Source organism: Monodelphis domestica, chromosome 7 (assembly GCF_027887165.1).
Source record: "Monodelphis domestica isolate mMonDom1 chromosome 7, mMonDom1.pri, whole genome shotgun sequence".
NCBI classification, from domain to species: domain Eukaryota; kingdom Metazoa; phylum Chordata; class Mammalia; order Didelphimorphia; family Didelphidae; genus Monodelphis; species Monodelphis domestica.
This window is the reverse complement of record NC_077233.1, coordinates 162,981,931-162,998,399: the sequence shown is the minus strand read 5'-3', so window position 1 is coordinate 162,998,399 and position 16,469 is coordinate 162,981,931. Positions and strand designations below refer to the sequence as shown.

General features: G+C 38.0%; 1 protein-coding gene across 8 annotated transcripts in view; it reads left to right on the top strand.

The window, feature by feature from the left end:
• TLE1 (TLE family member 1, transcriptional corepressor) overlaps window positions 1-12,561 on the top strand; it is a 117,167-nt gene extending 104,606 nt beyond the window's left edge. For all 8 annotated transcript variants that reach the window (XM_056805940.1, XM_056805939.1, XM_056805938.1 and 5 more), the window contains 6 exons: window positions 1,327-1,576; window positions 3,597-3,844; window positions 8,300-8,447; window positions 10,634-10,784; window positions 11,718-11,794; window positions 11,936-12,561. In XM_056805940.1, the coding sequence (XP_056661918.1) occupies window positions 1,327-1,576; window positions 3,597-3,844; window positions 8,300-8,447; window positions 10,634-10,784; window positions 11,718-11,794; window positions 11,936-12,043 (982 nt within the window). In that variant the 3' untranslated portion in view covers window positions 12,044-12,561. The remainder of the gene's footprint in view (window positions 1-1,326; window positions 1,577-3,596; window positions 3,845-8,299; window positions 8,448-10,633; window positions 10,785-11,717; window positions 11,795-11,935) is intronic.
• The last annotated feature ends 3,908 nt before the right edge of the window (window positions 12,562-16,469 follow it).

The following is a 16,469-nucleotide window of genomic DNA, read 5'->3' as shown; positions in this document are numbered from 1 at the left end:
TTTCTTCATCCATAAAATGGGAATAATAATAACATTTACAACTCAGGATTGTTGTCAAGATCAAATGGGATAATCTGCAAGCATATACTTATGCTTATGTACATTTATATGCTCACATACCTATATATGCATTATATATTATGTATACAATATATGTGTATATGTGTGTCTAGGCATATTTACATATAAACATGTATTTGTAAATATACATATGTATAAATCACTTTTCATATTTTAAGTTTCTATTAGCTTTCATCATCACTTGATCCTCATAGAACCAGTAAACCCATGTTAAACATCAGAAGGCTGTGGTCTTGGGTTTGGGGGTTTGTTTTCGGTAGAGAGATGATAAATGACTTGTCACACAGAAAGTTAGTGGCAGAGTAGGTCTAGACCCCAAGTCCAAATCTTAGCCCAATCCTCATAACATCTTGCTTCCTGCTGCTATAAAATCATTGGCTCTTGTTAAACATGGAAAGTTTAGCTTTGGAAGTATTAAATGTCTTTGGCAAATTAAGGTATGCAGAACAAGTGGTTTGGCCTTTTCTGAGATTCAAGAGTAGAACTACAAGATGTGTGGCATCTTTGTTTTTTGTTTTCGATTGGGGTCAAGGGTAGAGAAAGGGAATAGAAAAATATTGGTTCAGCTTTATGTTACCCCAATAACCCATTCTGTGCCTGCCCAGCAACTTCTTTAATGTAGGCATCATTGCTCATATGTCTTTTCATTGGTGTCTAGAGAGCTCAGTGAATGGTTACCAGGGATTCCAACACAGATTTTTAGGAATGGCAGATGTCTTATCTTCTGAACCACAGGAATTCTATTTGTGTGTCATATTTTCGAATCAAACATTTAACAAAATGATCTTTGGAATGAACAGACAGTGGATATGTTGGCTTTTATATTTTGTTTGTAATTGTACCCTAAATATTTGCCAAGGACAACAGTATTTAGTCAGAGTATATGATTTGAAAGTTTTGTGTTATTTTAAAATAAATATACAAACACACAAAAATAATTGCTTAATCTTATTTCATCAAGACATAACTCAGTATGGTGGCCTTCTTGCAAGCTGATAAATTTCTTTTGCCATCTATATTACATTTATTCTGTTACTATTTAATTCTTCAACTTGAATTTATTTCAATTGAGAGGAAAATAAAAGCTTAATCAACTATAGGAATCATTTAGCCGCCGTATGTTTCAAGTTAATACTCTGACTTAGTGACAGATTTCTTTATGATGAATATTTTTTCTCTTTATTTTCTCTTATGCTTTTTTTACCCAATACCTCCTCTTCTTCCCTGCCTGTCCCTCCCCAAAAGCGCATACTCCTTTCACGTTACTGCAGATGGTCAGATGCAGCCCGTACCTTTTCCCCCTGATGCCCTCATTGGACCTGGAATCCCTCGACATGCTCGTCAGATCAACACCCTTAATCACGGAGAAGTAGTGTGTGCAGTTACTATCAGCAACCCCACGAGACACGTGTACACTGGTGGGAAGGGATGCGTCAAAGTCTGGGACATCAGCCAACCTGGCAATAAGAGTCCAGTTTCTCAGCTGGACTGTCTGGTAAGTGAGCAGGAACTTAAGCACAAGGGTAATTTCTCCTTGGAGACTCAATAAGGAAATAGCTGTCCTGGCTTGGATTTTATTCATATTATGAGGAAATAGAGGCCAGTTCTGTTTCCCGTGCTTAGTATTTAGCTTGACTTTTCCCCCTCCTTCAATTTAAAGGCTTTATTTATTACTACTGTGGTTAAAATAATCAAATCCCAGGGCTGCTATGACCCCCTCCCCCCAATAATTCACATTTATTTGGATTCTTATTAAAAGAGGGTTTCCCTTTTAGTGAATGGAAGTGTAGCTAAAAATGCATCATGAATGCTTGGTTATTCAGCTTACTTCCTATTTTTGTTTGACTTTTTCATAAAAATTGGACAACAAAATAGTATAAAAAGCATTCTGAAAAATTGACAACCTCTAGAGAGACTTTTGGAGTATATGAATAGTTATCACTGTCATCTGACAAGGAAAGACTAATAGGTACTAATTTAAAGACTCTCAAGTGTCTCAGTTAAAAATAATAAGATACTATTATAAAAACTTTTAAAAAGCAGCACAAAATACTCATTCAGAGGGTAATTGATGAAATGAATCTCTTGCCTCCAAGTAGAGAGGTGGTGGACTATGAATAGGAAATGTCATAGATGTTAACTGTTGAGATTATGTCTTAGTTGACTTTGCTTCATGTATTTTCTTTGTTGCAAAAGAGGACTTTAAGGGATGGAGCTATAAAATGGGAAATGTCTTTCCAAAGAAGACATTAACATAAACTTTAAAAAAATGTGATTTTAAAAAAAGATAAGGGAGTCAATAAGCTTATATCTTAAGAATAGAACTGTTGTTTTGTAAATATGTATAGAGAAAAGATAGAATGTTCTCTACTATAACTCTTAGATTTATACCCTACATACCATTTGCCTTAAGTAAACTGCAAGAGAACTTTGCTGTTATTCTCCTATCATAGATAGACTCCTGTAAGTTATATGCTGCCTTCTGTGTATTACAAGTTCAAGATGTTGCTAGGATTCCAAGCAACAGGTTTTTTGGTTTGTTTGTTTTTAGTGACATTGGCTATCTTACCATTTAAGCCACAGGAATTCCTGTCATTTTTTGACCAGATCATTTAATAAAATTCTTTACTTTTCCTGGACAAAATTCAGACCTCAAACCAAAAACCCATGCTGTGTGTGGTATTTGGGGCTGCGTAAGGTAAATTTAATTTAAATGTTGACAAAGTCACTTAGCTAAAGTTTCCATGGTTCTTTGAATGGTTGACAACAACTGTTCTTAATCATTGAAATAATTCAGAAATATCTGTAGTATTACTTCAAAAAACAGGCGAATTTATTGAAGATAAAACAGATAGAGGAGTAGTTTAAAATACAGAGAAAACCCTTTTCTCTTGTTGATGTAACTCACTTCTTTTTGTTTGGTTTGGTTTTATTTTCAATATATTTTATAAAATCTCACTGATATTGAGAGTAGAAAAAAGATGAGAGCTTTCCCATCCAGGGTAAGAGAACCTAATCCTTATCAGATACCCTCTTTGATGGAGACAATATCACTACCTAAGAAGACTTTGTGAGATTTTTTTAGTAAGAGCCCAACAATATGCAACAAAAGCTATGTAGCTTTTCTTCATTATTCCCAGGGTAATTGCCTGAGTAAAGAGTTAGTTCTTCTTAGAGAAATAAGCATGCAGCCGTATTACCTTCAGTTGTGGGAAAGTGAGTTTAAACCTGGCCTCATCTATTACATGAAAGATGAACAAGAGGACCCATTAGTTGAGTTTTTCTGGGGAGGAGAAGAACAGGAAAGCTATTATATCTATACATTAAAGTGAGTTTGTGATGGTCTTTGAAGTTGGCAAAGAGAAGTTGGGATTTGAATGTTCTATTTTATATACTGTTTTGGCACTTGAGACATCCCAAATTTGAAGTCTAAAACCAAACTAGTTGTTAGGAGGCATAGTATTATCTGTTACTGGGTAGCGCACTGTAGTAATTGAGCAGTATTTATTTCACAGAACAGAGATAATTACATCCGTTCCTGTAAATTGCTACCTGATGGCTGCACCCTTATAGTAGGTGGAGAAGCCAGTACGTTATCCATTTGGGACCTGGCAGCCCCCACCCCGCGCATCAAAGCGGAGCTGACATCCTCGGCTCCGGCCTGCTATGCCCTGGCGATCAGCCCCGATTCCAAGGTCTGCTTCTCGTGCTGCAGCGACGGCAACATCGCAGTGTGGGATCTGCACAACCAGACGCTGGTCAGGTGAGTGCCTGTGGCCCTGGATGAAGGGTTTTCAGGAGGGGTATTATTTAAATAGCTCATCCAGACGCCCACGCTCCATAGGTTGCCTTTGCTAGTTATCAGTTAGTCAAACAGCATATATCAAGCTCTTACAGTATAAAAAAAAGGCAAAAATAATTCCTGCCATCAAGGAGCTTAAATTCTAATGAACCAAAAAAGGTGTATGTTGCAGGTATCCTGAGTGAAGGAGAGAGAGGGAGATTGGGAAAGGTCTCCTGCAGAAAGTAGCAGTTAAGTGGAATCTGAAGGAAGCCAGGGATCCCAAGAGATAGAATAATGAGAGAGAGCCTTCCAGGAGGTGTGTGATGGGGGAGCCCATGCAAAGGTGTAGAGATAGCCAGAGGGGTTCAAGATTTCACTCTCGAGACCAAAGGTTTTTGTTTTTCATAACTTTATTTTAGCATATAATTCACATTCTTTGTATTTTACCGTATGAATTTAAAAAGCATGATTCTGAGAGGTCTGTAGACTTCACAAGATTGCTAGGGGTACCGATCCTGCCCTGAATTTTTGCAATTTCTCCTTAACCCTTTTCACTGCAATTTTCTACTATTTGTGTTTTGCCTGAGGAAGGATGAGCATAGGTCATGAGAGGGTTTCATTGGAGCTTTTGGTTTAGCTGGAATTGTTGATTGCAAACATTAGAAGCTACCTGATAAGAAATGATGGTGTAAACTGTCCGGAATTACTGGAAGAACATATTCCAAGGACATGACTTCCCAGCATGGGTTTGATTTTTTTTCCCTTTTTTTGTTTTGTTTAAGTGTTGGTGTTTCTCAGGCCCTAAATAAAATCTGCATGAAAAGCTTATTATGTCTAGCAAAGTCCTGTTGTCCGAGGTCCTTTCTGTGTGTAATCCTCTTGACCTTTATACTTGTTCTGGTCTTTAGTGAGTGATTTTTGCTTTCTTCCTCTTTTGTAGCTTCCCTGTTCTTTATCAGTAACAATAACATACCTAATGTTATAGAAAGCATTGTTAACATTTCAAATAAAGTAAACGTTAAAAAGGGAATTAAAATATGTGAGATATGTTTACTTTTGGATTTCTTGTTATGGGATTTTTTTTTATTACTTTCCCCCTCTTGGAGATTTGGCTCTCATGTTTTAAGTATATATTCCAGAGAGTAGGATAAGTTCTTATATCCCATTTTATTTTAAAGCCACATCTATAGAAATGAGTTAAATGTCATGAAATCTATTCCTATGCATATATACTGACATGGTAATAGAATTAATTTTACTGATTTACAGGGTGAGCAAATGAGAGTTGATGATACTACTTCAGTGTTTATAGCAAACAATTCCCTGTCCATTATAGGTACTCCCTAATTATTGGGTGAATGGATGGATAAATCAAAGAAACCAGAGAAAATTACATTTAGGGGATCTCTTTGTTTAAATTTTAGCATTTATAAAATAAGACTAGAAATATCTGACTTTTACTAATACAAGACTGTTTACATATAATCACAGATTCAGGTTCTGGGCTATCTATGGGATTTCTTTATATACTATAAATACAGGGACAGATGTGGAAAAGGTGTGTGTGTGTGTGTGTGTGTGTGTGTGTGTGAGAGAGAGAGAGAGAGAGACAGACAGACAGACAGACAGACAGACAGACAGACAGACAGACACAGAGGGAGAGACCCCCAACTTAATATGGGCATTTTCTTCTAAAAAGTTTCTTTTTCAGGTATAAATTCCTAGATAGGCATAGTTAGGATATATAAGCCCGAAAAACACCTTTTAAGCAAATACTAAAACTTTTTACTGGCAAATATATAATGAAATGCATCCAAAGACTAAGCAAAGGCTGTGCATGTTTTAGATACTGCAAAGAAAGGAAGAATTTCTCCTTTTATGAAAATGATGAAATTTGAGGTTTTAAATAATTGATGATATTAATAACAAGTATTTATATAGCTCTTTAAAGGTTTGCCAAGCACATTATACTTGTTTACAGAATTTCATTTGATTCTAACAATAAACCTGTGAAGTAAGTGCTACTGTTATTCCCACAGTGGTTAAATGACGTGCCCAGGGTCACGTATGTAATAAGTGCCTGAGGCTGGTGTTGAACTTGAGTCTTACCGATTCCAAATTCACTGGAATCCATCGTGCTGCTTCATGTCTTAGAATATGATTATTTTTTAAAAATCCTTACCTTCCATCTTAGAATCAACACTGTGTATTGTTTCCAAGGCAGAGTGGTAAGGACTATGCAGTAGGAGTTAAGTGACTTGCCCAGGATCACACAGCTAGGAAATATCTGAGGTCAGATTTGAACCCAAGACCTCCCATCCTCTAGGTCTGACTCTCAATCCACCGAGCCACCTCGATGTCCTCAAGTATGACTCTTAATAAGTCTTAGAGGCAATTTTAGTGTGATAATACTGAGAATAGAATGTGACCCAGGAAGTGACAGGGTCCAGTTGATCCTGCTTTCAAGGGCTTTGAAAAGGAAGAGTCCAGATCTTTTTGCCAAATTACAAAAGCTTTCCATCTTCTTTCTTTGTTTCCCATGGAAGTTCAGTTTCCAGACCACTTCTGTAAAAATCTTCCCCTGATGCCTTATCATTATCTGGAGATGACTTCGAGATCTTGAAAGCTATGCCAATAGACCACCAAGTGTAGGCAGTGTCGCCAAGGCTTGTAGTGTGGCCCTGGTGAAAAGCTGACCCCCACCCCATGAAGACTCCTAAAACAGAGCCCAGGTGGCTTTTTTTTATTAAAAAGAGAGAGAATCCGCACCCCAGCGGAAACCACAGGTCTTTGAAGTATGGATGCCATTACATTTGTAAACAAAAGTTATCTTACTTTTCCCTTTTGTTTTCCTCCTTTCTGAAGTTCCAGGTTCAGTGGAAGTTGAAGAGTTGCCCAAAAGTGGAATGGGTTTCCTTGAGAAGTAGTTGGTTGCCTGCCAGCCCTCCCCATCCCAATCCCCCCTTGAAAGTCTTGAGCAAAGACCCTTGGGTGTGTTGTAGTACAGATTTATTTCTTGTATGGTTTGGACCACGTGGCCACTTAGGTCCCTTCCAGCTCTCGAGCTTTGGGATTGTTGAGAGCTTAGAATCAGAAGAGGTTTTGAGATCCTCTTCCATATTTTAATGACAAGACCTAGTTCGTTAGTGCTCTGACATCATCCTCAAAAAAATAATTTATCTTCCTGTTATGCATAAAGTGAGAGGCAGAGTCCTAGGAGATAAGAACAGGTACAGTGTAAGCAGCGCTGGATTTTGGGTCAGATCTTCCTCCGCAGCCTGCTTCTGTCACCGCTTCTGAGAGGCAAACTACACAGTAAATGAGACAACTCTCTAAGGTTATAAGTTGCTAAACAGTTATCATTCTTTATGATTTGAGAGAATTTTCTTACCAGGAGTTGCTTACTCTCATGAAATGATAAATATGATTTTTTAAAATGTCTAAAGGATTATTGATATGTATAATGGGTATCCTATTGCTCGTCTTCTCAGTGGGTGAGGGGGGAGCTGGAGGGAGGAAGAACATTTGAAACTGAAAATAAAAATGTAAAAAATGGATACGGTGCTGTCCTAGTAACTAAAGATATGGAGAAGAAAGAGGTAGATTTACATCCAATTTTGGTGAGCAGTGACAGGCTCGGCATGGTACTTCATACGTCGTAGGTGCTTAAGTGAGAGTGTGTATGATTCCTTTGAGAATACTCTATGTGTGCTCCACCTCAAAGAAACGTCTTGCCCAGATTCCTGCCGTTTTCATCAGCATTTGGCTTTTGATTCTTTTTTGCCAACCTTGAGGTCAAGAGGACTGAATAGAACTTGGAATGACCCTTTGTTACTGGGATTTAGGATTTCCTAATGCAAAGCTCTTACACTGAAAACAGAGTTGAGTAAATATGTGAGCTCATAACCCACTGGCACAAAGGGCATCCTTTTGTTGATTCAGTCATGGTAATGGGAGAGTTGAGTTTTCTGGACCCTGTCCTGTTAATGTCGCTAAACCTTTTGTGTATTTAATGTGACATTTCACAGATGGCTATAGGAGTGTTGGGAGATCGTGGATCTCATCCATGTTATTAAGCAGGTCTTATCCTTTTACGTCGTGTTCTTGGGATTTTGCATGTTGCCCTTTAAAAAAATATTAAAGGTACAAGAGCGCTTGGAAACCTCTGGATGAATACTTTTTGGGGAAGGCTAATAAGGAACTAATTAACTTCTTAGTTAGCTGAAATAGTCCCATTTCCTTAATGCTTGCATCCCAAAAACCTTTTTGCAGGTGCAACTTCATGTCCTACCCAAGGGAAGGGTAGTTTCATCTTACACATCGGCAGACACAGAAGAGATGACACATGCCTGCAGAGTCCAAAACTAACAACACAACACTGTTTACCTTGAGCTCTGGCAGGAAATCATTATTCATTCGGGTTTGTTTTATCAGGCAATTCCAGGGCCACACAGATGGAGCCAGCTGTATTGACATTTCGAATGATGGCACCAAGCTTTGGACGGGAGGTTTGGACAATACGGTCAGATCCTGGGACCTGCGAGAAGGGCGGCAGTTACAGCAACATGACTTCACATCACAGGTGATGAGTCTTTCCTTCCTTCAAATATGCATGTTGGTTTCTTCTGGGTAATAGAGGCTCAGGCAAAGGAGTGGCTAGGTTGTGAAGCTGTTTGTTTTTGTTAGTTTTTTTTTTTAAGAAATAGAAACACCTACAGTTTCCAGAGTGACATAGGCCAAGACTCATGAAGCACAAGTTGAACCGGTCTGCTCTGTATTGTTTATGCATAATTTCATTCAAGGAATTTGAGTAGTAAAGAATACACTGCTTTCTTTAAGTAGCATTCGAATGTCTGTTGTACATATGCTCTCTATTTTAATATGGGTCAAAAGACAATTATTTGATTAATGTATAAATAGTGTTAGGAAAATATGCAACAGTGTTCTCATTGGAGAGAAAAAGTAATTTGCTATCTTAGAAAGTTATTCATTTTGCTTTCATCAGGGAGGATAAGAAACGCAAAGCAATCTAAGGAGATCTCAGTCTGTTACTTATCCCTTAAAATATATTTGTAACTGATTAGATAACTGAAGTTTTAAAATTAAATGTGAAAAAAAAGGAAATTTTGGAGCATTGGGGTATTTTGAAAATTACTTAAATAGTGAATATCTCCCATGGCGAGAGTGGTGTGTAGATGTGTCTTTATCTAAATCAAGATTTGGAAGAAGTAAGAAGATTAGAACTTCAAGCTAAGGACCAGGCCACTCCTGCTACTTTTAATGACTTAGAATGACAAATATAGTTCTCTTTAGAAAGTAATGGCACACTATCACCAGCAAAACATTTGGCCCTGATTTCTTAAGAGCAAATTGTCTAGACTGAAAGTAGGAAGAGAAGCTCTGTGCTCAGAGATGATCTCATCTAAGTTCAAGCAAACTCCTGTTCTTGGGATGAGTTCTGTATATTTCTCCCCAAATCTAGAAGATCCCAGACCACTTGTCCTTTGGTGGACTTTCTAATCAGAGTGCTGGGAAAGCCTTCCTCCGTGGTACCAATATCATCATTCCCACCAGGTCTTTTAAGTCCTACATAAACATAAAACAGACCTTCCTGCAGCAGCTGCAGAATCAATTGTGTATTCTCTTCTGGGCTGTTGGCATGATCAGAATCCATCAGGGATTTGTGGCTGTGGACTGGTTGTCCTTTAAGGCTTGGAGATGATTGGCACCCTCTCGTGTACATGTTCCTTGAGAGACAACTTTATCTTTAGCCACCTGTATTTGCCTCTTAGCTCAAGTATAGTTTGAGTTTGCGTTGCATCAGCAAGAACATTCTACAGCACGTGCAGAAAACAGGTTATTTTTGCCAACCCCTGTAGTGAACTTTGCCATGCAGTAAATTTATTTTATTTATCATGGATGTATGATTAAAAGTCACAGTGAACAATGAGACAGGAAGACTTCAACCAAAAGCAGAATACTGCAGATATTGTGCAAAGCCGGCAAAGAAGAGTTTTTCCTGCCTACAACAGATCTCCAAATCAATGAAACCAAAAATAGTGAAATAACAAAAATGAGGCCATGGGTTATTATAGTCTTCTCTCAAAAGACCCCAAATGATCATCCTGGGGTTCTTCAGTGACTGGAAGCAGCTGTTTTAATGGTTTCTCCATGACTTGTCCCCAATAAAAGGAATAGGGACCATCTTTATCACGTTGGGGGAGGGGATGTAATATTTCCAGAACTTTTAATTCATGGTGGGAATATAACCAAAACTTTTAGGTGTTTTTGAAGATGTGATGAAATAGAAATTAAATAGGTGTGAAATTTTTTATACCAGAATTTTATCTTTTTTTCTGAAGGTGGGGGAGAGGGAACAGAAAGTAAATCAAAGTAAACATTTCATCACCCTTTACTTATCTGAATTTATTTTTTTAAAAATGTAACATAAAAAGGATACTTTCTGGCTTTCTTTGTTCCTCTCATGCTCATGTGTTTGTTGCTTTTAGAAAAGTGAAAGCTTTGAATTGAGCTATTGCTCATTTCCTCTAAGCCTTTTTCTTTCTAATACTGCTTCTAAAGAGTTTCTGCTAGAGGTCAAGCAACACATTTTTATGTTTTGTATATTAGTAAATGAGTTTGATTTTTTCATTTATATCAGTATATAAGGATAGAAATATGAATATAGATAAATCTTAGTACCATTTAACCTCTTTCCCCTTAAACTTTCTGTACAAAAAAATTAACCAACTTGTTGACTTTTTATAGATCTTTTCTCTTGGATATTGCCCAACTGGGGAATGGCTAGCAGTGGGTATGGAGAGCAGCAATGTGGAAGTGTTACATGTCAATAAACCAGACAAATACCAGTTGCATCTTCATGAAAGCTGTGTATTGTCACTAAAGTTTGCTTACTGTGGTAAGTAGAGTAGAAAACAAATCCAGAGGGCATTTGTAGTGTAGACTATATTCAAAACAAAACAAAACAACTGAAGCTCACATGTCAGGACAAATGCTATTCTTGAGCAGCTGGATATAATAATAATAATTTTTCCATTGTGTTAATAAAGTCCTCAGAAAATAGTAATGAATGTCTGCTTCAGTCATTCTCACTAATGAGAAATGTTTTCCAGACTATGGAATTGCCCTAATGTGGATTTAGTGTTCTTTAAGAGCAAATGTTGCTTTTTTTCTATCCTCACTTTTTCTATTAAAACATATATATATTGGCTGGGGGAAGTTCGGTGGATAGAGAGCCTAGAATTGGCAGGTTCTGGTTTCAAATCTGGCCTCAGACACTTCCTAACTATGTGATCCTAGGCAAGTCACTTAGCCCCCATTGCCCAGCCCGTATCACTCTCCTGCCTTGAAACCATTACCTAGCATTGCTTTTAAGATGGAAGGTAAAGGCTTACACACACACACACACGCACACGCACACGCACACACATACAGTTATAGTAATTTGCATTATATCATGGCATCTTTACTACAAATCCAGCTATAATCTCTTTCATGCATTCTAGACCTGCATCTCTAACTGGGTATCTCCTAGTAGTGGCTCAAATTAAACATGTCAGAAAAGAGAATCTGTCTTTCCCATAAACTTGCCCTGCAGCCTTCCTTGTTTCAGCAAAGGGCATCCCCCCAGATTGATAGGCTCTTGGTCCTCCTTAAATCTTCCTTCCTGTCACCAGGAAGTTTCCTATTCATATTGCAGCCATGTATTAAATGGATGTGCATGAGTTTAGGTAAATCTTGGGTTAAACCTGGCATAGCTATCTATGATAGATTTTGGGATTTTTCAGCTTCTTTCTTATTAAAACTCACCACGTACCTTTTCTACTTGTAGGTAAATGGTTTGTGAGTACTGGAAAAGATAACCTCCTTAATGCCTGGAGGACCCCTTATGGAGCCAGTATATTCCAGGTAGGACCTCCTTTCCCAGAATTAGTTACGGAAGTGGAACTTGTGCCTGATCTCTTTGGGCCTCCCACTATGTGAACTAGACATGAATGTGGTCTGTTCTTACCACTTCTTTCCGTAATGTGTTCTTTTTTTGTTTTCTAGTCCAAAGAGTCCTCCTCAGTGCTTAGCTGTGACATCTCTGTGGATGATAAATACATAGTCACTGGCTCTGGAGACAAGAAAGCTACAGTCTACGAAGTGATCTATTGAAAACATGATGTGGTTTTAACTTTTAGAGTTGAACTGGGCCAAAATGTTTTGAATTTGTAGAAGTAGAAAGGTTGTAACTTAAGGAACAAAAAGAAATCTGTTTCTAAACCTTTTCATGAAACTACTCCAAGTCAACAAACAGAAGGCAACATCCGGCAAACTAAATAATAGGTCACGTGCCTAAACCCGAAGGAAGCATGGAGGCAAAAATGAATGGACAGATAGCCACGGTCTTAGGATTCAGCAGTTGAGTCTGTTGAAGAATGTTGGAGCCTTTTATTTTCTTTCTCTGTGACCTCCTACAGATTGCTCTCATTGCCTGAATATGTGAGATTACCTTTCTGTTCTTTGCAGTTCAACTTGCATTCTGTCCTATGTAGAGCAGTGGTGTCTCCGATGAACTTGTTCCCTGGTTTTGCATCTTGTGATATGTTTTTTGTATTTTTGTTGAAGGTTAAACATTTGTATAAATTGTAAATATATTTGGTTTATTACAGTAAAGGCTTTAGTACCAACAAGTGTTTTTCCCCCTTCTTTATTAAATCTTTGTCAGGGTATTGGGAGTGGGGCAGAGGTATTCATATGGGCTTTATAAGCAACTCCAAAATATATGTACGGACATTTTAAACTTACTTTTTAGTTCTCTTAAATGAATTTATACTTGAACTCTCTTGTGGTTCATGTGGCTCCAGCAGACATGCCTCTGACTTACGTCAAGACTATAAATGCAACTTTAGGGGGAAGAAGCTGGAGGTGTTTCTTCTAAATTCTCTCTACCATATTCTCTTGACTAGAACTCATAGATCAGACCCTTGGAGCCAAGTGTGATGGAGTAGAAAGAGCACTAGACTTAAGAATCGGAAGACCTAATTTAACAGGACTTACTATTGGGGGCAGCGAGGTGTCTCAGTGGATTGAGAGCCAAGCCTAGAGATGGGAGGTCCTGGGTTCAAGTATGACTTCTTACCAGCTCTGTGACCCTGGGCAACTTAATGCCCCTTGCTTAGTCCCTGCCACTCTTCTGCCTTGGAAACAATACACAATATTGATTCTAAGGTAGAAGATAAGGGCTTAAATAAATAAATAGATTAAAATAAATAAACACTTAATCTTTCTGAACACCAAGAGTACATCAGAGTCAGGGAAACCAGAGTTCAAATCTCACCTTTGAAATGGATTATCGATACAATCCTGAGAAAGTCACTTCACTTCTCCGAGGGTCAGGTAACTCCCTAAGACTCTCGCATTTAGAGGGAGGTTGCAGCGAGTCCATTCCAGGTTCTAAATGCTGACGTTACAGGAACAGCTATCAACATTTACCGAGTGCCTCCTATACATCAGGTCCTTTGTTAAATACTGCGGATACAAAGAAGCAAATGACAAGTCTCCGTCCTTGAGGAGCTCACCATCTAATGGAGGGGTGGTGGTGACAGTGTAAACAACTATAGACAAAGATATAGAGAATACAAATAGCAAATGACTAACAGAGAAGGTGCAGGAATGAAGAGTGGTTGGGAAAGGCTTTTGGTTTAAGATGAGATTTCCAATGGCACTTAGAAGGTACAGATATTAATTAGTAGGTAGAGTTGAGGAAGGAGACAGTTCCAGGGATGCGTGTCAACCAGAGAAAGCGTTTGTGGGATGGCCAGGTGGTTAGTGTCCCTGGATCAAAGACTGCTGGGGTGAAAAATGAATGGAGAAATAGGAAAGGGCCCAGTGACAAAGGGGCTTTGAGTGCCAGAGAGCACTTTGTATTTGCTCTGGGAGTCACTGAAGGTGATTGAGTAGGAGTTAGGGGAGGGGGTGCATGTGATACCATCAGATCATTGGAACAGACAGGGGGTAGTCTTGGTAATGAGTGAGGTGAAGGAGAAGGGACAGAAGGCATCAGAACATTAGGAGATGAGGAAGAGGAAAGGAGGAAATTTAGGGTAAATGGCCTCAGTATTTTGTGTAAAACACAAAACAGGCTTCTTTACTGAAAGGTGAAGGGACAGGGAACCGTGGAAGGTTTGAGAAGGAATGGAAAGCCTTGGAGAGTGGAAAAGTGAGTTGTAAAGGGAGTTATAGTAGTATTCCCTAGCAGCAGTGAGGGCCCAGGTAGGTTGTGTGACATCAGTTTGTAGTTAGAATAATTGTATGGTTTTCTCCATCTTCATTCATGAGCACAGGTATAGGAGCCAAGGTTGAGACTTGGTGAGGTGTAAGCGGTGATATAAACGGGGTTGGGATTCAAGAGAGGGTGAACAGATTCCTCAAGGCATCAAGATGGAGAAGAATGTGCCTAGCACAGGGAAAATGGGAGAGAACTGGGGTCAAATGGGGTCAAAGGATAGGTGGCCAGTGTTGAACAAGGAGTAGGATTTTGTAAAGAAAGACAGAGGGAGAAGTGAAAAGCTGATTGTGGTCCATTAAGGAGATTATAGATTTCTTGAATGTAGAGATATGATAGATGTTGTAACCATGAAAAATATGGGTTTCCAAGATTGTGAATTGCCAAAACTGTAAAGGTTTCAGCCAAACTTTGAAGATAATTCTTTTTCTCTCTCTCTCTCTTCCCTAAACTCCTTCATTTGTATTAATATCTCCATAAAACCCAGCTGACTTGGGTATTTTTCATATTTGGGAATTTTCCCATGGCGACCACTTATTTTAAATAGAAATCAAGACTTTTTTTTTGTCTTTACAGTTTGGCCGAAATCTTTACAGTTTTGGCAATTCACAGTCTTGAAACCCCACATTTTTGCTGTTATGATGTGTAGGTGGTGGCAAGATCAAGGTTATGACCATTTTTGTGTATGATTAAGGCGGATGTTGGAGCTTATGTGCAATGAGGAATTGAGCATCATGAATGCAAACTAAAGCAAACCTCCAAAATGAGAGAAGTCAAGAGACCCATGCTTTTCTTTCAAAATTACTTCTTTATTAAATAATGATTAATTTCATCACATTCAACTCCATGGGAAACATTATTTGTCTTTAGAAAAATCTGATTTAATTTTAATCATGAAGCAACCTAAACAAATTCATAGCTTGTAGCTTGAAGAAAGCTGTATCACAATGCACACACAAAATAGCTTTTATCCCCCAAATCAGTGTTTCTTAGCCCAAAAGGACCACAAGGTTCATCTTCCTTAACTTATTTTCTATAATGATGTTGTTTTTACTGTTGAACCTTATAGAAGAATGTATGATAACGTCCAAAACTGGCTCTTCTTACTAGATATGTATGTCTATCTCGCCATCTATCTATCTGCCTGCCATCTATATCTGTCTGTCATCTTTCTGGTTTTTCCAGTATGCTGAAAATAACTTGAAATTCTATGTTTTCATTAGGTTATTAGGCAAGTGCTTTGCCACTTTAAGATAAACCAACACTTCTAAATTTTGCATAGGTTTATATTTCTTAAGTATTACCTTCTTAAAAATACTTTTAGGGACTTTGGTACTAGCTTTTGTGGTTCCTTTCAGTGATTTTAGAAGCGTGAAGGAATGATTCCACCTATTTAATGCAGTTGATTTTTCTTGCTCATCTAAATTCTTTCTGCCACATAAGAACAACAGCTTTCTAGTCTAGTACCTCTAGCAGATATTAACTTGGTGCCTTTTTGGCTCTTAAAATTTTTTTCCACTCTGACGCTAATGCCAGTCACTGTTTCTTACACTCTATCCATCCTTCAAGATGGCTTCATTAGAATTTCCCCACAGATTCTTTTTCTTCTATATTCAAGTCAATCTCTAAAACCATAATGGAGCCTCCTTTTGCATTTTTCTGTCTTGAAGAATTCTTGTCTTTTAACATGCATTTGCGTTTTATCTTTCTCTTCCATTTAAGTATACGGGATCCTAAACTTTATAAATTTGATTATTCAATGAGTAATACATTTTTTCCAACCTATCTACTGCCCTGAGTGATTAACTCAGGCTCATTGGTCTTCACCTCTTAACTCTTTTCAATCAGGTTACTCTTTGCCAGAAATACCAATGACAGCATGGCAGTCTCAGTGTTTTCTGAAGCTAGGAGTCTCCTTGATGTTATACCACATACTGAAAGTCATCTAAAGAGTCTAACATGATTATTATTTTGAAACACAGGCTGACAAAATATTTACTTATATCTTGGGAGTAGCTCCCAGTGCTTTCTCCTTTCTCCTTACCCAAATTTCTTTATTTTCCTTATAAGAGCTACAATTCTACACCAGCTTTTCTTATCATTCTTAAGAGAATGCTGGTTTTAAAAATCTAGTTTTAAATATGTTCCCAAGGTTGTTCCATCAGATTTATAATTTCATTTATGCATACTTACAATTTTTATGTTTTCAATAATACCTTTATTCACAAGCGATGAATAGGAATGTTCAATATGATCTCATATATAGGATAGTTTCTGGCTTTCCCATCTCTAAAATAAATTTTTATTATGTAC